This window comes from Diorhabda carinulata, chromosome 1, assembly GCF_026250575.1.
Source record: "Diorhabda carinulata isolate Delta chromosome 1, icDioCari1.1, whole genome shotgun sequence".
NCBI lineage: Eukaryota > Metazoa > Arthropoda > Insecta > Coleoptera > Chrysomelidae > Diorhabda > Diorhabda carinulata.
In genome coordinates this window covers 14,314,341-14,338,541 of record NC_079460.1, presented here as the reverse complement: position 1 = coordinate 14,338,541, position 24,201 = coordinate 14,314,341, and the positions used below count along the sequence as shown (strand labels likewise).

Sequence of the window (24,201 nt, the reverse complement as noted above, 5' to 3'; positions counted from 1 at the left end):
ACACAAGAACGAAAGGAACAACACTAAAGTGTGAGATAATAAAATCCAAACTAATTTGCCCAACAGTGAATTGTATCACCTGACCTCAAGGCCAAAGCAAAAGAGCGATTGATAGATTAGTAAATATTAAAATACTAGAAGTAATGACATCAAAGAAAGGTCAATGGAAAGAACGGAAAGCGACAAGGACTGAGACTTGGTGAACTAAGTCAAATTCATTGAAGCTATAAAAAGCAGTCGAGAGGATAGAATGTGTTGATATAAAGGAGCTAGACATTAGGCAGCTATACTTGCAGTTATCAAAACTGTAGAGTCTAAATATTAATGAGAAATTGTACAGATTACGGTATGTTGTTTCTATAAAAAATGAGACCAGAAGACGATATACTACGATTTATTAATAAAGGGAACCTATTGAGCTGATTTGAATTACCTTTTCCGACTTCTATCGTGCATAGGAAGTATCTAAAAAGACTTAAAAATTCAAAATGCAGTGCAAAGTATCAAGATCCGACCGGTAGAACTACCCAGACACAGAAAAAACCAACTAATACTAGAAAATTCTCGATGTCGGTTTTCAAATAAATTTACAGTTAAGGAAAAATGGAAATGATCAATACGTTAATAATGTTGATTGAATATTCTTATTGGTATTCAATGTAAAATTTATTCATTTCAAAATGCCGTATTCAAATATCCCCGACAACTGTTGTATAATGCGCTGGAAAACTATTATACCTCTATATTTTTTCTTTCAAAATAATTTCAGTTAAAATGGGTATCATTTAAAATCTCACACCAATCTTGTTACACTCCAATATTTAATTTCCCTTTACTATGTTCGTATCTGAATAGTAGCAGCTGTTGTGCAGATTCAATATATCGTTATTGGATAATGTGGTTTCATGAATTTTCAATGGTATAAAGATAATGCAGATTATCATTTCAGATAATAATGGATCAAATTTTTTTCTCCAATTCCTGGCGTGAAGCAAAATTTCACTTTTGTTCACTAAGATTAATGCTAAATTCTCAGAAACAATTTATAAGCTCACTTCAATACCAGTTCCCAATTTTACAATGCAACAAATATGAACCTTGCCGATTGCTTGAAATCTACCATCTTCTGAATATTTTCTTACAATGTTTAATATATGGTACATTGAGGAATTTCTGCAAAACCATTAAAATGGATAAAATGACTACAGAAACTAAAAAGTAAATACCTTCAGAAGATTTGTGATTAAGACTTTTTGAATACAGAAGTTTGAAGGTAGACATAAGAAATAATGACAACCATTTTGAATATTTGAAATAATTAAGTTGTAGGTAATTTTTGTCCCTCTTTCAATTTCTAATAGTGATAAGATAATGGTTTACTACAAGAATTTGGACTTTACCAGAAAAATCATAGGTTGCACTAATAAGCAGAAAAACATTTTTGTGCTAAAGTTTTCTTCTAGGACATGTGGTTTATAAGATATGGTCAGTCGCTCGTAAATGGATCATACTCTATTTGTAAATAAATACGTCACCTTCATTTATTTCCATTTTATTTACAATGAATTCAACTTCATCTTATTTATGAAGTCTCTTGTTTATAAATAAAATATTAATATTAAACTGCTCATTAACAACTTTCTTATGATCGCGAAATGTTAGTTACACTACTACTTGATGAATGATAGTTCTACTTTGCTAATATTCTTGCTCTACGGCCTTACATTAGTAGCCGGTTGAATGAATAATAATAAGAGAAAATGCTGGTGCCAAAGAAGTCGAGCAAAGTTATTTACAGTACCGAACTATTACTTCCGGCCCACTTCTGTGTATACGTGCACATGAAATCTTAATAGATATGAACACAAATTCAATTATTAATTTTTATTAACACAAATAATTGATGCGCATTATTGTTAACAAGAGAGTATTATCTATTTAAAAAAGTATGAATAAAAGTTAAAGAAAGTGTACAAGAAAAGTTGCGCATTTTCAATTGTTCTCTTCCAGTAAAAAACTATGAATACAATCTAATTGTTTGTAAAAAAGGAAGTCGCCATAATAGCATAATTACTATATTTCCTCTTGAAAATTCTTTCTTAGTAGTAAAAAAATGAAATTGGTTTAGCATTAATCTCAACGGTATCAATGGCATATCGATTCTTAACACAATTTAAGAAACAGTACGATTTGAAAGATTCTGGGGAGATATTTTCATCATGCTCAAATAAATAATTAACACGAATAAAAACGAATTTCCCGTGTTCAATGAAATTTTTCTCGTTATATATGAAGAGGAAGAAAGAGAGAGAGAGTAAGAGGAAGAGAAATACTCTATTGTGAACAAATTATAGACAAAAATTAGAAACAAACATACAAATAACTAATTAAAGACACAAATAAAATAAAATCTATATAAGAAAATTATAATGAATAACAAAACTACTTTTGAAAATATACGTGTGAAAAATTTATATTTAATGGGCATCACATGTATGAATGCAGTTTATCTTAATACGTACTAATGAATGAACTGTATGAAAATGTTTTAAATAAGAATTTACTGGATAGTATAATTTGATATAACAACCCATACACAAGAGTAGTCTTATGCGAGAAACTGAATTTTACAATACAATAAGATATGTCAGAAGTGTTATTGATAATCAAATGCAAAGGATATTTATATTATTATATTTATATTATTTTGTTGTTACCTCAATAATTATTAGAAATTTACAAACAGTCCTTGTTTGTGTGCAAGTAACCTAAAAATAAGCAATCTAACGAGCTAAGTAGAAAGGAGGCAACTACTCTGGTAGGCTTAATCACAGGGTACGCAGAAGTCGTCATCACAGATTAAACATGGTAGAACCTTTGGCCAGGGCTGCGGCTACTATGTAATAGAGATCTTATTAACATAAATAGGAAAGCACAAAGATATAATCTGGTTAAGAAGCCTTAATTTAAAGCCAGTGACGCCCGGAGGATTCCTTAATTTTGGAGAGCATCCATGAATTAGGATGAGGGCGACAAACAAGTCTGCAAAAGGACTACCCAGGCAATTAGAACCGACAACACTTTCCCATTCTATCCTAATAGTAGGAAATAATAAAATACAAGATCGATTACAGCATAAATATCAAAATATAATATACTTACATTTATACAATATTTTCAATCCGTAACTACCGGAAATTCCTCTTCATCATCAGATTGACCATTCATAAATGCGTGAATAAAATGAAGATGAACTAGTTATTTTGGCAAAATATTGTTGGTATTTATAAGTAGGTAAGATACACCTTGTTCAAGGTATACACAATAACAGAGAAACCTGAAATATCAGTGAAAATTCTTTCATTTTGGTGAATGGATTGAGATATAAAAGTTTACAATTTCTCTGCTCACAAACTTTAATAACGTTCACTAATGGGTCTATGCATAATGATTATCAGGTTATAAGCATCCTCCTGTAATATCTCAGTATTGGAGGAGAACACTGTACATTTTTCGTCATGTCCTCACCTGTTAAATCAAGGCCATTTACGCTGATCATGTGAGCCTAAATAGACAAGGAATTTAAACCTAGTGGAGGAATAGTCCAACGTTCGTCCGGCTATGTGTAACCTATCATTATTTTTCTGAAAAGATGGATTTTGTAGTATTCTAAGTAAAGGAATCAGTTAGAGTTCCTGTGCATTTCTTCAATGATCCAGATTTGAAGATAACACCAGCCTGAGGTCGGTACGAAGAAATTCCACACCTTCCTACATGCATGTAAACACATTTCACACACACACACACACACACACACACACACACACACACACACACACACACACACACGTGTGCGCGCACGCATTTTAAAAATGCTTTTAGATTCTGCATATCACTAAGTGGTTATTTCCCATGTCGATCTCTTAGAACTAATAACATTAGATGTCGATCTTGGCTCACTGTTGTTCTGCTCACTAGTCTTGTGCCTTTGGTTGTTAGTATTCGGTCGTCCTGGCCATAATTTCTTGAACTTCATCAGCTGCCGCTAATTAGTATTCTTCGCGTTCTAGGCATGATAAACTTGTGAATTCTTCTATGGCAACGTCTAGTACTTACAGCGTGAAAATAATTAAATTAAAATATGCATATTTTGCATTCAGACTTTTATGACAACCACACAATGTAAAAAAATTTTGAAATAATGTAATATTTACTGGATTTTAGGGGTTCTATATCACTGATTCAAAATTTTCTAGTGTATCATTAATTTCACTTACATCTGTGTCTAATTCTATTGCCACAGAATAGTAATAATCTCGTATAATTTTTTAAAATAATCTATCGGTCCATTATCATGGCAAAAAATACATCTGTTGACTTACTACATATTGTGCGACAAATTGTCTTTGTGAATAAATGCATAAAACTACGATATTCTTTATATACTCTGTTCTTAATCTAAAACGAATATATTGTGATACGCGAAAAAGAACCACTTTTACTTTTGATCTACTTTGGTTGTTGGCTCTGGTTTGCATAGTTTGCATACTCTAAACTTATTTCTTATCGCCTTTAACAATGCATTTTATGACTGTGGGATTATAATTGTCTTATTTTTTTAGCATACTAACCAAAGCTTGATTGGGATTTAGCAAACTAAAGTTCATTCATTATCTATTTTATTTTAAGGAAAATATCATATTATAACATATTTCTACAAGATCTATCAGAATTACGTATTTATATTTTCTCAAAAAGAATAAATTGCGAATTACTGAATTTTTATTATTCATTAAACTGAATAGATACAAGTTTATTGATTCAATTCACCAACAAATACCCATCAAAATTAGGTACTAACACATTTATAGAATAGGCTAATACGCATAAACGTGAAAATAAAGATATGAAAGAATACAGTGAATTTTAAAGAAAAAAAAGGGGGTCGATTTTTGAAGTTCCTCCCCGTGAAAAAGTGGGGTGAGCAATATCGACGTTCTTAAGGCCGATTTTACATATTTGGACCCTCCTGAACATGAATATGTCATTCCTTTCAAGATCCGACCTCCAGAAATGCTCCAAATTTCAAATTGAAAATTTCCCCATTTTTTGAATTTTTGTGAAAATACAGGTCAAATATAACATTTTAACGTAAATATGAGCTCGATATGTCGAGGTGGGGGGAAACAGGAGGTACCGCAAGTTACCTAGTTTCGAGGATTTTTAATGTTTTTTATACGTTTTTTGAATATTTTCTTCTCTGTACAAAATGTGAGGAATTTTGAAGCATTACAAATAGTAGATATGGTGACTAGAGCCAATTCGTTATTGAGCCTTTTACTACATGTTGCTTAGCATTTAAAAAGCCGAATACCGAAGAAACAAGGTTTATCATGAGGTTTGGGAGTCGCCCTCCCTTCTCCCATCATTCCTTATTCAAGACAAGAAATGAACGCGGTTGCTCTGTATTGTACCTGTATGTAAGAATAATCTGTATTGTACCACTCTTTGTGCAATTTGCCAATTCCGGTTGTATATGAAAAATAAAGTATGTTTCAAAATTATATTCGTATACTTAAAAGGATTTTCATTTTATGAAGGAATGATGGGGGGTTTCTTCGGAATTTACATGAAAAATATTACCTACATATATCTTTATATTCAGGGAATTTATTTCATCCAAATGCAATGTCTCAAGCTTGTAAGTGTGAAGCTTTCAAACTTGGGGATGGACGCAGGGGTCAATTTTCTGTAAGGGAGGGGAATAAATTTGAATAAACTTAACGTATCTCCCAATTATTCAAAAAAACGTATAAAAAAATAGATCAAAATTCGATAGAAATAAGTTAAGTTATTTTCTACTAGAAAAAAATTCAAATTTTTTTCCCAAATTTGTTTTCTCCGCGCCCCTGCAAGGCGCCCCTTCAGAAGGATTTCGCTTCAGTATAATACTACACATCCACAATGAATTATTGTCTGAAGAATCTTCGAATGACCCCCAATTTTTTAAAATTGTATCTATATGTGATATATCACAATATCGTCTGATGGGTCTCTTCATTCTCTATTGAAAAATGTTATTGTTTTCAAGTTTATTGCAACAATTGATATAGAATATAGTAAAATCAGATACAAATTTCCTACAATACAATAAAAAACTAAAATATAATGCGAGGTTTAGTGAAATGAACACTACAAAGAACTCTCAATGAAGTAGATGATTATTTAACATATATCAAGCCTGATTGACCTTATCGCAAGTGTTATTCGTTTATAAGTCATTTAAATTAAAGGTTTAGTTTTGTGCATAATGCCTTTAAGAGGAAGAAATCTAATAATGTAAGATCAGGTAGTCGCACTGGCCATTCTATCGATCCTCACCTTCCTATCTACCGATTCGGAAATATTGCATGAGGTACAGGTAATGTGGAGGTGCTCCATTTTGCTGAAACCATATCGCATTCATTGGAAATTGAGGGTTACCTGGATCACGATATAAGTATGAATTAGTTTCGAAATGCTTATACAAACATTAACAACTCGAGGGTATAGCATTGACCAGTAGCGGTAAATTTGCTAGTCCATCAAGTGTAAATGTGCACTCATTAGGAAACATAAAGTCTTATTTAAATAATTTTTCTCAAAATCGCCTTCCATGAGCTGAATAGATATCATTTTATAGGCATAACTAAAAATCTGAGTATGTTATATCGAAATTATCCATTCATATGATTCCTTTTTCTTTTTAGCTTGATCCCTTCAATAAACTTGAAAACGATAATATCTTTGAATAGAGAATGAAGAGACCTTTCAAACGATATATCGCAAGCCTATACTTCTCTTGAAGAGAGTTGAAAGTAGGGATCGCATTTTAACAATGAAGAATACCAATTTAAATTTGGCATATTTCAGGATTTTTCAGGATTTTTATATGTACACTATGTGTACATACAGAATATAAGTATGGGTATCGAAATAAGGAATTCATTCCATTCGACATTTACACACTGTATATTGTGTAAATAAAATACACTGGAGAATTCATATTCAAGCAAATATCACTTATTGATTCATTAATATGAGATTCCAAGTTCTATTTATTAGAACCTCATGAGGAATTTGAAATAGAACGGTACAAGTTCTTTAAATAGCACGATATAAACTTACATTTTCAACAGTAATCCACTACTCACAAGACAAAAAATAATTGCATTGAATGTGTTAAGTGTACCATGCAAGGCAGAAGAGAAAGTGGGTGAATTTTATATTATAAGCTTTCCATGTTGACAAATAGAGCACGGAAAATAGAAACGAATAAAAATTAGAAATTTTATTCGTTATTTACAATAAATTTCGAAATCAAATTATTTTTGACATTCAATCTCTGTAGGATTAAGCTATATAGTAGATATATAACGAATCGATTGTTAAATAATTGAATGATTTTAAATTCATTTTTTCAATTATACTACTGATATCTTCTTGGCAGATGAGGCAATTTTTCAGAATAAATTTTACGAATTATATTTTTATAGCGAAATTGTTTCATTACAATATTGATGTGCATACAACTAAGTATGTAAAATATATGGATGTTAATCTAGATATTCTGAAAAAATAAAAACTTTGGAAAATAATTGTGCTAAAGCGAATCGACACAAGTCTTGATACTATGGCTATTAATAAAAACGAATAGATAAAATGTACACCATTACCACATTCCTATTCTTCACTATGAAAAAAGTTGATTAATTTATGATTTAGTAACGATACTCCTAGATTGCAATATTTGCATCATTCTTCAACCTCTTTAGGGTAGTTGGCCCAGTAGAACCTTTCCTGAAGCGAACTAGTGTCTTTTTTATGTTACCTCCAGCTGGCTCTACCGAATTCTTCAAGCTTGTTTCCGTGGTACCGTTTGGATTCTTTTGAATTGGAATACTTCGCATAATAAATAACTAAAAAATGCGGGAGATCATTCTCGTAGTCTTCACATTTATGTAATTCTCTATATATCCACTGTTTTCTGTCAAATCTAGTTTGATAGTCATTATATTTATAAGTCAAATTTTGAAAAGATAAATCCATTAATTTCATCATCCACTTCGAATTTAAAAATCATACTGTAAAAGAGTGTTAGCCATTTGTCTTCTAGTCATTATTGTCAGTATGCATAGCACAATATATACCATATAGGAACGTATGAATTATGCTAATAGTTGTTTTCTTGCAATAAAACACAATAGGTCTATAGTGAAGATTGTACTATATCCAATGACCATGTTGTCGGGCATCCCAATTATCAAATAAACTTTCTTTTTACGCAAAAAAGGCAAATTTATTTTCATGTCCGGTTCAAGCTTGTAAATTAGGAGTAGAGTGTTGGATGATTCTTCATTTATATTGTTTTTCAAAATGTATTTTTATTTTTATTTTGCAAAAGGTAATTTCCTTCGATGTTTGTGAATTGAATGAGGTTAGTGGTGTTACACTATATTCGTTGTACGAATAAATTTTTCTTCAGAACAGATGTCTTAACATTGCGAAAATAATTCTAAGACTATCTGGAAATATTCTGAGAGTTTATATATTAAGGTACATTCATTATAGTATACTTGGTGAACGCTTTCACCTATAGGTTAGTAATATATTAGTAAGTAGTAGTAGTTATTTTTCTTCAAATTTATTGGACTATCGGAAACTTCAGGAAATGTGACGGGTATTCGGCAAGTAGTCGTCCCGAGACCTCTTGCTGAAACCAATCTTAATGTGTACAGACAGTTTGTGAACTATAATCCATCTCACATCTTTTGGAAAATAAACTGTTCCTAGAAGAATTAAGAATAAACAATCGAAATGGAACAGGTGAAGAATAAAAGTTCATTTTTTTTTAATTGTCACTATTGTGATAAGCAAGGAAGTATTAAGTAGTGAATGAAGTGAAATAAAGAGACATTTGTGACGAATTCAGATTAATAACAGAAACGGCAAAGGAACATTTCAAAAACCTGAGTCACATTACATTTATTATTAATACCGGAACAATAAAACTGTTTTAGTGAAAGTTATGCTAATCATTTGAAACAGATGAGAAATTTCCCATTCAATAAAAATGGTTAAAAAGGTCAAATAATACAGGCCTGTGAAGCCTGTAACAATATATTTCTTACATTATTATGAGTAGTCTTACACCCGTAAGGGTAGATATACATAAGGATTAAGAAAGTATTATGAGTAAGTGAAGTGAAAGATACCGGCTTTCATTAAAGACTAAGACAGGAGGATAACCATAAAAGTTAAAAAAATATAGAAATTTCAACAAAAGTTTCTTGTTTGTATTTTATTATTTCATATTATGGTTTGAGTTTTGTATGTCATCAATTTGCACGAATATATAAGATGGCTACATCTATTAAAAAAAAAATAATAGGTATTTCTAAAATAATAATTTAGAGCAACCTTTTCTAATTAAAAGAAAGTAACTGAAGATCCGTAATTACAATAAAATTTTCAATCAAAGAAAAAGTAGTTGTAGAATCATTTCAAGACCCTAAGGCAACGCTAAATAAGGTGTGTATCTACTCGTAATTATCACTGCAATATTTATTTATTTATATGGTGCGCGATGTGAGTACGCGCAAAGAAAGCTCATGACACACTGCCTTGCTTTCATTTCAACTGTGTGCTCAATACCGTATCTTATACACAGAGATAAAACAGCTGGTAGCTATATTAATATTTTCTTGATAGGTTTATCAACCGTAGTTGCCAGATCAATAAAATTAAGCACTTGACAATCAGTAAATAAATGAACAACACTGTTGGCAATTTAATTAAAATCCTGTTTCAAAATATACCGTATTAACATAAATATAAAGTTATAGGATGCTTTCATTCTAACATAGTAGTAATTTTATGTTATTATTCGAAAATTATAATGATTTTTTCTAACTTTTTAAAATAATAAAGTGTTCATATGTGTAACATTTTCCGGTGAGATCTCTAATTTTTATTTTATTATATACCTTTGAATTATGGAATCTAGTTCTTGAATTTGTGAGAAAATCCAAATTTCATTTCAAAAGTAGGTTGACCAAAAAATCACTTTCACAAGTGACATAGATTTGTGTCTGTGAAAGACTATGCAAGACAATAAGTGTGAAATAAAGAATTTTTCATTGCAAAGCTAGGTATTTTCAACATACTAAACTACACGAATGTATATCGCTATGATGTATAATAACGGTTATAAATATAAAAACTGCATATACATATATTTGTTTAAACATTATTTAATTTGAACTCACGAATGGATTAAAAATAAAGATTTTAAAATATACTTTAAATATAGATAGAATATTCAAATGACGCTTATAAAAATGTTTTCTATATTTTATTCTACAAAAGTTAAATTTATCCGGTTTTTCAGAATATCTATTATTTCAATAGAATGGCATAAGCTGGCAACTGTGGATCGATACCCCATAATTATGTTAAGCTCCCAAAACAATGAAATATGAATTCGCAATGTGAGCGCTACAAAACATTGTTTTCGTAACTTGATTTTTGTAATGTCAACCGTTAAAAACTATAAAATGCAGATGATACTTGACGCATGTGAAAGTCTAGCTACGTCTTTTACGTTCCAGTAAATATGTTTTAAATTTCTAGTTGGCTGCTCAATGGCCTTGACAAAGTAGGTGAGTACTGCACTAGGTGAAGGCCGGTCACATTTATCTCGATTGATTGACACTAATCACGATAAACTTGATCATATAATCACTCTCACTGTGCTTACAAGTAATATTTTCGAGTTTTCATATTTTTAGGTACTTACTCTAGTTATAGTCGAATACAGCCTATCAAAAATCTGCACAAAATAATGTTAATCCTTAACTGCACTTGTCCATACACATAACACAACACTACCTATCCGTGACCGTCACAGTTAAAAAAAATAAGAACAAAACTCATTAATGTGTGGCTGAATGAAAAGTAATCCACCTAAAATGTTCCGTTGGTTTTATATCGACGTGAAAGTTTAGCCCCTCTCTCTTGGAGAAGAGTTACTAGTGGAACAATGATTAAAGCTTTCTGAAAAGTCCGGATCCAAATTCATTGTATAGCGATTCAGGAATTTTCACGCTTTTGATTCACTTTCTTTTCGTTGACGCATTATTTCATTGCACAATAGATCCGTTTTGACAACCTTTTAACTTTCGATTGTTGGTGTTTTACTTCATCATTCTACGGACGTACATAATTCACGTTTTTAAATGACTTAAATATTTGTGATACCTCTGAAGTTGGTGAATATTTCACAACCAAAAATAATATCGAAGGATAAAAAACATTTGTATAAAATAGATTAGAAGTAAAAATAGACGGAAAAATGCAGTAGACGTCAAATTTCTATGTATATAATTTTTTAAATTAAAACATTTAAAAATAATTTAAAACCATTGAAAAATATTCCACTTTATATCAGTGCTTGTTCAATTCTGGGAATATTTCTATAAAAATTAATTACTCTATAAAACGGTAATAATATATGTATGATGATGTGACTTCCGAATATCCTATTTATTCTAACTTCTGTCACGAGTTTAAGGTTTTTATTGAGGTATAGTTTTTCGTATTTTTGGTTTCCAATTATTCCATTTTCTTTATTACAACAAGGTACAACAATTATAATCGTGTGTAATTTTAGTGTTCAATGATATCTGATTATTTAGATTGTTTGATATATGGATTTAATTTGAATTCAATAAAATAATGGCGTCATCGTAATGTTTGCTGTCTACTATTAAATATTGTTCCAAAACCAGACAAAATTCCTCTCTTCATTCTTCTGTTGCCGAGTATTAAATTTCATTTTTCTTTGTATTGCTTGATTTGAGATGTTATTAAGTTCAGTAAAATAATTAGAAATTTTTAATAAAAACTTATTAATCTATCTGCAATAGATTTTTGTCATATTTGGTTTTAGTTTATTTCAGAAAGGTATAGAGTAATAAACCTCGTTAGGTATATAAAGGGACCACAGAGTGACTCAACGAATATTTAAGCCACTTTCATAGTTTGGTATTGATTTCATTGCAAAATTCTTTCCTTGTATCAAGTGCAGGTAGTACCACCCGGATTGGGGTCAATATATGGGTTTAGCCTATTGTTGTCCATTCACAATCACTGAAAATATTGTGCCAAAGGCGTACCGGTAGGATACTCGTAAAAAGGAAAGAATTTTATTTTAATAGAATAAAAATTAGGCATTATGTACATAGTATTAGGTATACTTATTTTTTATTGAACATTATACAAAAGATATATTATACAGAAATTAAATTATAAAAAATCATAATATTCTTCATCATCTGAGAAACTGTCATCTCCTCTTGACTTTGAATTAACGGGTCGACAGTCCGATCGATCAAGTAGTCAAGATCCCACATTTTCTCCTCTTCTCTAATGACATGCTGGACTGCTTATCGCCAGTTCTCTTGTGTCACCTCCTTAATGGCTTGATCAAATAGTAGCTTAACGTCTTTCATTTTGAATGTCGTGTTGTGTCTTGCTATAAATCCTTTCACTTGCGCCCATATAAGTTCTATAGGATTTAATTCGCAATGATATGTCGGTGTGCGCAGCACAGTTACACTATGTTTTTCCGCTATATCTTCCACGGCGTATTCCATAAAACGATGTTTGTGTAAATTTGCTATAGCTAATAGTCCTTTTTTTATCAAATTATCTTCAAATTCAATACTTTTGGTGGTTAACTAATCAATAATTTCTTGTTTTCTCCAAGATGAAGTTGGAGTCTTTTTTATGCGTCGAGAATAATAATTTGCGTTATCTATAACTACTACTGAATCAGCCGGAATATATTTTATCATTTCACCAAAATAGTCTTCAAAAACATCCGAATCCATGTCCTCGTGGTAATCTCCCGTATGGCACAACTGAAAGGTTAGCAAACCTTCTTTTAAAAATTTCTTGTCACTTTCAATATGGACGATTACTAGTCTTTTTCCTTTACCTGAAGACACCTTAATACATTTTTGGTACTGTATAACCTTCATTAATTCACGTCTCATCAAGATAAAAGATTTTCTTCTTCTCTGTTCTGTACTGATTTATACTTCTTAAATATTTTCGTCGCCAGCAAACAATTTCATCGCTTTCGAGTAAAAGTGCTTTACGGTTATACTTTTCCCAGGCAAAATCCATGTTTCTCAAAGTGGTTCATAGAAGTTTTTTAGTTATCAACGGAATACTGTCATACTGACCAAGTTCCATTGACATCTTGTCTATGGTGGGTATTTCTTTTTAAAATAAAAGAGTGAACTTTTCTTCGAATTATACTTTTGGTGTCTTCATCAAGGACTTTTACTGGTCTGCCTGGAACTTTTTTGGGAGGTTCCACTTGACCTGCTATCTTTCTTCCCCGCAATTATTTAAAAACGGTGGACTTTCCAACTCCAGTCATTCGGAAACATCGCTCGACAGTTTCTTGTACAGTAAATTTCGGGTAATCGTATTTTATGTAATCATGTACATTTAAAATAATAAGTTTTTCATTCACTGATAGTGGAGAATCATTGGAACATCTTTTCGTTGGTGTAAATGTCGCCATTTTATTACTAATTTTAAAATACTGTCAACACTATTTACGGCTTAACAACAAATACTGATAAGTTAAACTAAACAAATATAAAGGTCTAAAAATTTTCGGTAAGGCGGAACCATTGCCGTTACGGCGCATGGTTAAGCCGAATCTGAAATAGGTTGGAATTAGGCAGAGGCACTAATAGGCGGTTAAGCGGTATAAACGTAACTGTATAATCTACTACTTAAGTAATCCCTACACCTTTGGCCGACACACCGAAATTGAACCGAACTGGACGGAATTCCCCATTTTATTACCTATACCTTTCTGAAATAGACTATAGTAGGGTTTTGATTAATGTAATAGTTAGAAGAATGGTTGGTTCGACCTAAATGTTATAGGAGATATAGTTTGATAAATACTGGTTATAATACACACTTGAATTTCTCATCCGGTACCTCCCCTTTCAATGATCTCAGTTTTAGTTATATCAAACTTGCTCCCTCACTAAATTGGCATACTGCTAATGGTCTTTATGATAATAATCACTATCCCATTATTATATTCCGTAATACTCCTAGTCAAAATCATACTTTACTCAAGTGGTATTGACGCTTGACCGACGCCGACTAGACTAGTTATTCCTTCCAAACAGAAACCGATTTATCTGTAATACCTCTCTTATTCAATATGAATATTGTTCTGGAAATTATATATGCTATACTATCAGCTGCCAATCTGCACATATTGGCAAAATATTTGAATCAAAGTTCAAAACTAAAGCCGATCTTACCTCGTATGCCTCTGATGAAGCTTTCTGTCCAAAATTTTTGATAAAATTGCAAGGTATTACATCTTTTAACTGCCCTTTTTCCTATTTAGAATTATCCTCAACTCTATATACCTGCAAAAATACTGCCTTCGTGCCTGATGATCTTTCGTGTATATCTCTTAAAAAACTTTCCCATTAAAAAGCCGAACATAGCTGCCATTTCTCCCAACTTTTTCTGCCCTATATCACTACCCTAACTAGAATACCTCAAGACATATATCTGTGGAACTAATCAAAATAAGAAGCGGAATTCTATATTGTTGGTGCTTTCGTTAGAATTACTAGACAATCAATCTCAAACAAACTAACGTCACTTAATATCCACGGTCACATATTTCATTCTATTTAGAATTTCTTAACTATTAGTGTTTCATAGTCAGGGACACGTATATGCATTATCTATTCATGATAGCTCATCAAATTATGTCACTAGTATCCCTATACCCGATAAAACAGCAAAAACCGTAGCGAAAGTATAAGTCTAAAAATTCATAGTACTTGAGAGGGTGTATAAACTATTTGAAACTAATCAAGTGAATCAACACCTTATCACTCTCAATCGTTAGAAACAGCGGAACAGAATCATCGTGTATTAAACGAATATCTTCGCACATATTCTAGTGATTACCAAAACAATTGGGATTCTTTGACATCTTATTACATCTTCACATACAACAAACACAACACCATCAGTTATTCATGATTATACATCGTCTTAACGTATTTTTGAAAAAAATGTTTAATTAGCACACAAATTGACCAACGAAATTGATATGGCCGATCCACACTCGCACGCGAACCACGGCGTTAATAGCAGCGCGAAGCGCGACGCGAATCGTGGATAAGATTGCCAACAGTCTACACTCGCAGTTCGCGTTCTTGACGCGTATGCACGTCTTGTAATTTTGTCAATTAAAGTTTATTTTTAGTAGGTATGAACAGTGAAAACACTACACCAGGTGCTTTACTATTTCTCTTTAGCAATTTATAGTCTATGATAATTACAACTGAGCGACTGAGCAATCCGCGAATGTGGAATCTTGTGTTCGCGTGCGCTTTGTGCCTGCGAGCGGGACAGAGAACTGACAATTTCCGGGGACCGAGCCTTGAATTGCGCTCGTTTACGGTTGCGACTATACGATTTATAATCTTGACTCATATGAAACCAAATTTAAATGTCGTTTACAAGTAGTACATAAACGATTTCCCGACATAATAGAAAAGAAAAAATTAGAAAGAAAATTTATAATGAAAAATATCGAAACACAATTTCCTATGTGGAATATGTATCTTACAGTTACGTTGACGTAGAGAAAATCGAACGAAATGTAACTCATGATATTGTAGTGTTTTTTTATTTATTTATACTTTTTCTATGGGTGGGGTAATCTTATACACACTGTCTTTCACTTACTTAATTTATTTAAATACGAACACCAGACTTACCTAACTTATACAATTAATTAATTTTTCACTAATACTTAACTAACATATATAATAATTAACTTATCACTACTTGTATAATTACTTTTCCAATTTATTTAAATTCACTAGTTACTCTTCTATTTCATTCTGTTCACTATCTGTTAACATGACTATCTATTACAAACTAAGTAACTCCGGAAAAAATCTCGTTTATAAATCAAAAACAAACAAAAAGTCCATCCTAGAAAATAGTTAAAATAAAACAACATAAACAACTCGCCGCTGTTTATAAAAATATATATAAAAACAAACTTCAAACGAATTCCGTTTTTGCCAAATTTTAGAGTTCTGTTATAACCAGACATGACCGGCTTCACGGCCCAGATCGTGGACTTGTTCGTATCAGTATAAAGGACCATATGTAATAATGAAAATAGAAAAACCCAATTCGACACTTAACACATATTTGATCAAAGAAAAAGTGGTTTAAAAAAAGTGTAAATCACGTATAAACGTACATAAAAGTAATAAAAAACTTTTTCCATCAACCGTGTATTTACGTCCGTTATAAACATTTCAAAATCATACATTAATAACCCTTAATATTGCATGATTTTTTGAAATAATGAATGTATTTGATGGTTTGCATGGTAACCAAGGAAATCAGCAATATAAAACGTCAAGCTAAAACGCTGTTCGCTGTCATTATAAGTGTCTTCTGTTTATAATTGTGAAATTTGGTGGTTATTAGTGTTGTAACAAATAGAGGTGGATAAAAATTTTACATAAACTCCGCGGGAACTGACAGAAAGTGCTAATTCAGAATCATCAAGTTCACTACCAGAAAAGTGCAGAAGTGTATGAAAAAACGTATATCGATATTATATTTTGGTGCAATAAGAAATAAGTAGAGCATTATTCAGAGACGCTTTTGTTGAAATATTTCTCAGATATTGCAGAGGACGGTCTACTTGCAAGTTTATGGCCAAAATACGTAATACTTAAATCGACACTGAATTTGAAAAATAACAAAGACATCAACAAATGTAATAAATTAATAATGTTTATCAAGTGAAAAAAAAAGAAGGATATATACTGAAGAAGTCGAAAGTGTGACAAAGAGCGTTCAACTATTTATTTCAATAGTTATGAAATAAATCATTATGTGGGTTACATTGATTTTCGGATTATCTGAAGCAATGAGAATAGATGAATTGTTTGAATTATATTAAGATATTAAAATATCTTGTAACAGTTAAAGCATTTAAACCCGCAAAAAGGATATTCACCATAGTGGACAATGAACAAAAAACCCTTCTCAGTTCAATTAAACGCTATATCTCATTGAGGTCAGTACATACCTAACACAAAAGCTTTTTTATTTTTTTATAAAAATGGTAAATGTTTTACGCAGGATATTATTTCTGGCGTTCTTCTGCCTGGATACATTCAGACAGAGGTTCAGATTTTTCAGTTTGGTGGTTGGTAATCCACTGCTGTGACAGAAGGATATATTGAGAATTAGTTACAAAATAAAGTTAATAGGCACACATACACACACGTACGCACGCACACGTACACAAGCAGACACACACTTTTATATCGATCAACGCAGAACTTCAGAAATTAAGGTTATTTCCCTTGTGGTGGGGGTGTAGCATACGTATTATGCATGCTATAATTAATAAGCATAAATTCCAAATAGTCTGTTATAACCTTCTCAATATATTAATAGCATGCAATTAACTTAATCCTCTCCGATATATATGTTACACCTTTTAAGTAACCTAACATAACTACATCCCTTTTCCTTCTACATTATTCATGGCACTCCTTATTTTCATGAACCCGGCCATTTTGGATTGAAGTAAAGTTTACTCTTTCTCAGAACAGCTAAGCGAGCAAATCTCTAACGCCTAGATGTCACTCGGCACTTATATTTTGTGAATATTTTTGCGTATATTGTTATTGGTGTATATATATATATATATATATATATATATATATATATATATATATATATATATAGTATTTTGAGTATATTGATCGTGAAGCTGGTACTTCTGGTTACCTCCATACGCCTTCGAGGACAGGGTCAGGCTCTTGCAACTGGTTCACTGCTTCATGTAGGTAATGGTCTCCTTGTCTCCTTCGAACGGCGTTAGTCGATTTTGGTGGACTACTTTCGGTTTTCTATTGGGGATCTTGCTTATGCGATAGATGACATCATTTTTGTAATTTTTGAGAAAATCCCTTTCTCCTCGTCGTGTTGCTGCTATCGCTATATATATATATATATATATATATATATATATATATATATATATATATATATATATATATATATATATATATATTATATATATATATATAATTATATTCCAGTTCTTATTGACAACATTGTAATAATATTTGCCGTTCTCTTGGAAAACGTTATCTTTACTGTCATGAACTTGTTCTATAGATATATAATGTCTCTGGAGACCTCTTTTTGAGATTATTGTACATAATTTCTAATGTATTTAAATATTACTATGTTCTCAATGTAGGTGAATTTTAACTGTTGTCTGGATTGGTTGAATATGGAGATGATATCCCTATTTTATGTTACTTTAATAATATTCCGATTTATGTAATTTTCAAAAAATTTGAAAATTTATACTAAGAATTTGGTAAAGAGTGTAACGCAGTTGTTCATTTTATTTGATTCATTTTCTGCACTATTTAATTGGTATACATTTTTAAGCAAATTTTCAAAATTTTATGTGATATGGGTAAATATACCGATTTGAATTGCATCTGTTTCATTCTTTACAGCTAATCTTGAACTTTCTTTACTATCTACTGAACTATAAACTAAGTCATATTAATAAGCACTTACCTAAATATTAACACACCGTTTACCCGATGTGTTCGGGATCAGTTTATCTACTGACTTTTCGCTGATAAATTTGAGAGTATTTATACAAAAAATGTCTCGATAATTCGGTTACAGAAAGTAAATAAACAAATAAGGAGACTTTCCTAGAAATTAATTCTATAAAAATAATAAATAAACAAATCGCTGTAAGTAAGAAACGAAACATTACTGTTCAGCTTTTTTGAAGAAATATTCATTGAAATTTTCAATGTAATAAACCCTCGTTTATATTCCATCTTATAATCAAATTCTTCTGCCTTGTTGGGCTAGTTCACAAACTTAATTTGGCTCAAACAAATTGAAAATTCTTGTGGCTTATGGCCAGTTGTGAGTTTGAATCATCTCCCACATGGACAAGATTTAAAATATTTTATAGCCCATACTATACAAAGCAATTTATAGTACTATACTTTTATCTGACTGATTAAGCATCAGCAATGGGTATATCACTTTTAACAGAACCTTATGATAATAATGCATTCAAAGCAATATTTCCAGCTTATGTAATCAAAATAAACTCTCTATCAAAATCCAGGTACTGTAAAATTTGTTCATTCTCTAGGTTTTTACAACCATGACTTGAATTTATGTTTTTCTGATATTTCTTGGTTCGTTATTGCAGTTCTATTTTTTTTAACGTATTTAGTCTATTTTTTAAATACTGAGATGTCTGCCCTATGTAGACAGCGTCACAATTATTACAAGGCAATTGATATATAATATTACTTCTTTTTTTTTTTGGTGTTTTAGATTTTAATTTAGTGAAATATTTGGATAATGTACTATGTCCTTTATAATTTAAACTAATGTCATATTTATTGAAATAATTCGATAATTGTTGGGAAATTCCTTGTACATATGGTAAGGAAAAATGTTTTATGTTTTGATGTTTCGTTTCTATTTTGTTTTTTAATGATTGTAGTATCTGTTTATCCTTTTCTTGAATATGGTATTTATCATTTTTTCCGGATAATTATTTTTTTTTCAATGCAGTGTCAATATCATATTTTGATAGAAATAGATAGAAAAGTCGAAACGTCAATTTTTATCTATCTTTCATAAATTATTAAAAGCACTAATTTTGAAACAGAAGAGACTTAAAATCGAAAATATTTAGAAACATAAACATATCAAAAGGTCTAAGAAATAAGAAATTAAAAAAATTTATACCGGCATGGATGAAATCATGCCTACCTACCGTAACATTGAACTTCTATATGGAACTGAAGCCAAACAGAATCTGAAAAATTTCAAAAATATCCTCCACAAAATTGCAAAACTTAGAAACCGAAGAATTTTTCTACAGAGGTGCAAAAAAGATAAGTTGATACCTACATTTCTAAATTTAAAATTATCCCATATAAAATTTACTAACAGTCGCCTGCAGAATGAATATTAAAATCACGTTTTATCTATCATACAACTATCTATTACCGAATCAACTATTCTAATAAGAAAATTATAAAATGATTTAAAAAACATAACAGTTAAAACAAATGAAGTAATTCCTATTAATATTTTCCAAAAATCTGAGGAAAAATGTCCAGAAAGAACTAAATCACTTTTCAATAAATGCAAAGAAAAAAATATTGAGAAAATTGTTAACCTAATATTAAAACAACAACCTATTGCTGAAAATACAAATGAAATAAAATCAAAATGGATCGAAAATTTAACTGATGCTGTCATACCAGATGAAGTGAAAGAAGTTTTATCTTTCATATCATATCTAAATATTTCTAGTGACAAAGAATTACCTGTAACAAATATCTTATGTAATAGTGAATGCAACACCAATCATTTAAATAACGAAATTCCAAATAAAATAAGATCTGATACTCGTAATATTATCACAAATTTCAAAAATAAATTGAAAAACAAACAACAACAGCAATATCAAATTTCAAACTAAAAAACCAAAAAATTCATGAATAAAAATAGAAGTCTCAAAATTTTAAGGAGCAGATAAATCTAATAAAACTGTTATCATGAAATCATTATAATAATAAAATGATGAAATTATTGAACAATAAGACAACAAACAAAATTAAACAAGACCCCACGAATTCTTATCAAAAACAAAATGATGTCCTAATTCGATCTTGGGAAGAACAACTTTTTGTTTCGTCATCAGATGCAAAAAACTGGGTGCCCCAGGTCCAAGAGGGCCCCATCATTTGGAAATCATTCTGTATTTTTTGATGTGTTGATACCACAAATCTAACGTATTGATATTATTTTGTGAATTTTTCCGGGTTTTCGAATTCCTTAAGGGGGCCTCGTCATTATTTTAGCCCCGGGTCTTATAAATCTTAATCCGGCCCTGCCTTACCCTCTAAAATATACTCCATATAATACTAATATCATATTTATTGAAATAATTCGATAATTGTTGGGAAAGTCCTTGTACATATGGTAAGGGAAAATGTTTAGTTTCTATTTTGTTTTTTATTGATTGTAGTATCTGTTTATCCTTTTCTTGAATATGTTATTCATCATTTTTTACGTATAATTATTTTCTTCCAATTCAGCTTTTGCTTTTTGAATAGCTAAGCATCTAAATTCGGGATCCGATAGTTGGATAGATCTATCGGCCAAACTTTTATCACTGATCTTTTTTGTGACATAGGATGACATGACTTGAAGTTCAAATATCTTGATGACTAAGTTGGTTTCGTATACCGTTCTGTTCTTATTTTATTGCTAATTTATATAATGTGACATCAAGAAAAGTGATTGTACTATTTTGCTAGATTTCAATTCTGTATTGAAGTTTTTTATGATAAGAATTGAATTTTTTATTTATGTTTTCAATTTGATTCTTTGGTACAGCAGTAATGCAATCATGTACATATCGGAAAAATAATATCAAGTTTGCTTAGGTCCGTTACCTCAAGATCTTCTATTACCAATTGTGGTATAACCCTTGAAATGGAAGCCTCCTTAGCACAACCATCAATTTGTTTCTATATTTCATTTTCATATTTGAAATATGTTGTTGTAATTGTGAGTTCTATAAACTTTTATAAATTCGTTGAGGTATTTCTATAGATTCTTTAATTTTGTCCCATTTTTTTTATCAATATATTTTTCACAATGGTAATAGGAATATTTGTATATAAAGAAACCACATCTAACGAAATTATAATAAATTTTTTCCCCACTGATATTGTCGTCGTTTTCGATTTTTCTATCAGCCTTGATAAGAGATTCCTTGGAATTCTCATGAGGTCGCCTTGCTGTGAATTCAATTTCATGTAGGAAAACACTTTTTGTTAATTTCGAATGATAGGAAAATATTGTTCGTGATAAAAAATACATTTTAAAAATCATTTCATATAGCTTTTTATAAGTATTAATCGCTTTAAAATTTTACAAACTAAATACATATACCTATACAAAATATTATCAATAATATAGTGTTAAGAACCAGTAAATATATAATGTATCCATTATTATTTCAAATAAAGCCCTTAAATTATCATTGTCGTTGATGATAAATATCTTCAGTTATTATCAACACTCAGTTAGTAGGTACACAAAATAATTATGAGTCTAGTCTCCCTCATTTTTGATGAAACTCCTTACATCAGGCATATTATCCCAATAATCTGGTGCCCAGGCTGGAAAATGTTTGATAAACTCCTCAGGTTCATCACCTTGGTTAATTTCTTTTATGGGAATATCCTCACGACCTTGCCGGGACAACATTTTCTAAAAAATAACCCACTTTTATTTTCTAAAACATCATAAATAAACGATGAAAATTGAATTAAGTAGATAGTTATCCAAAACAAATGAAATACTCACATGTGCATATTTGGGTCCCTTAGCACGTTCTTCATCACTAGCACCTTTTCCTATCCAGACGAAAATAATATCGTTGGCATCCAGTATCATAATATCATCATCATAAAGATCTTCTTGTTCGTAGCGTTTAATTTCTTCAACTTTCAACCTGTGGGATCTAGAACGAATTTGACAATGATACAGACGTGCAGAAGAGCTTATAGAACGTAGCAATCTTGGATGTGTCTCCCCAAATCCTTGCCATGACCTATGTAGAAAAAAATAAAAATTGTACATTGTAAATTGAATATCGGACAATATAAAGAGCGCGATAAGTTTTTGGAATAAGTTCATTATTTTGCCACCAATTTATTATTGATAAAAATCCTGGTATAGGTCAATTTATTAATTTTAAATATCGTTTTTTCATTAGTGTACGAAACCAATTTTGACTTCGAAACGTAATCATTAATTGTTTTAAATTGAAATGTGGGTATTTTATACCTTATTCTTCAAAAAATCATCTATTCAGAAAATAATTTCACAATACAAAAATTGTCATTTTAAATTAATTAATACAGAATATTATTTAACTCCATCTCTAATTCGGTCTAGTAATTCCTATAGATTTTGCGGTTTATCTAAAGGTGTAAGATCTATCAATCCTAGAGGCCACTCAATAGGTACTCGTATAACATTCCACCTCCCAGGAAAACAGAGATTAAAAAATTGCGAACATCACGTGTAACGACAGTGCACATTCGTGTTGTAACCAAATACTATCAACTGGTAAGTATCTCTAAATTTTTTCTATAGGTAGTTACTTTGGATTAAACAAATTTATATATATATATATATATATATATATATATATATATATATATATATATATAATACAAATGTTAAGGTACCTGAAATATTGTGTGAAAGCAACAGGCTCAGCTCCTTGCACGATCCTTTCAACGTGTGTCCATTTTGGATGGCTGTGTAAATTGAGAAATCCATCTGCCTTACTCATTGCCTCTTTTTTTTCTCTAGCATCACATTGGCTTCCGATCCATACATACAACAACGCATCTGTTGTGTCCAAAATATAGCAGTCATTGGGGTCCAATAAGTTCGGTGATAAAGGTTTTTGTGCAATTTTAGTAACTTGTAAAGATCCAGTAGCGTCAGAAACTTTATAAAGAGTAGCAAGTGCTTCTTCTGTTCTCTCAAAACTTTCATCATCACTGCTTGTGGTATTATCCGGTACCTCGTCTTTGGAGCCTTCTCCTAAAGCTTCAAAGAAATGGATGTAGTCACTCTCTGGACTATACAGATCTAAAACAACACCAAATCACATCTATGATTGGAAGTTTTCAAACATGATACTAATCAATTACTTATTTTTAAAAAGGCGTCGACGAAGATAAAGTTATCATTAAAAAAATAATGGAAAATCTATTATTCTCCAAGAAATATGAGCAAAAACGTGAAAATCAGTGTAATGACCCTATTTATTGTAGGATAAACGGTTAAAGTATAGAAGGAATACATTTAATGGAAGCGGGCAAATGAAAATCGAATATATATGTCTGAGGGTCCAGATTGTCATTTGTAAAACTGCCAATTACCATAATATTT

General features: G+C 30.8%; 2 protein-coding genes across 5 annotated transcripts in view; both read right to left on the bottom strand.

Annotated features, from left to right (window-relative positions):
* Window positions 1–11,083, bottom strand: part of LOC130890674 (uncharacterized) — a 28,229-nt gene extending 17,146 nt beyond the window's left edge. The window contains exon 1 of the mRNA XM_057794892.1: window positions 10,838–11,083. The gene's annotated coding sequence lies outside the window, so the exon portion shown is untranslated. The remainder of the gene's footprint in view (window positions 1–10,837) is intronic.
* Window positions 11,084–22,115: 11,032 nt separating this feature from the next.
* LOC130900911 (actin depolymerising venom protein gelsolin 1-like) overlaps window positions 22,116–24,201 on the bottom strand; it is a 42,369-nt gene continuing 40,283 nt past the window's right edge. For all 4 annotated transcript variants that reach the window (XM_057811906.1, XM_057811872.1, XM_057811895.1 and 1 more), the window contains 3 exons: window positions 23,487–23,898; window positions 22,597–22,843; window positions 22,116–22,500 (listed from right to left, as the gene is read on the bottom strand). In XM_057811906.1, the coding sequence (XP_057667889.1) occupies window positions 22,342–22,500; window positions 22,597–22,843; window positions 23,487–23,898 (818 nt within the window). In that variant the 3' untranslated portion in view covers window positions 22,116–22,341. The remainder of the gene's footprint in view (window positions 22,501–22,596; window positions 22,844–23,486; window positions 23,899–24,201) is intronic.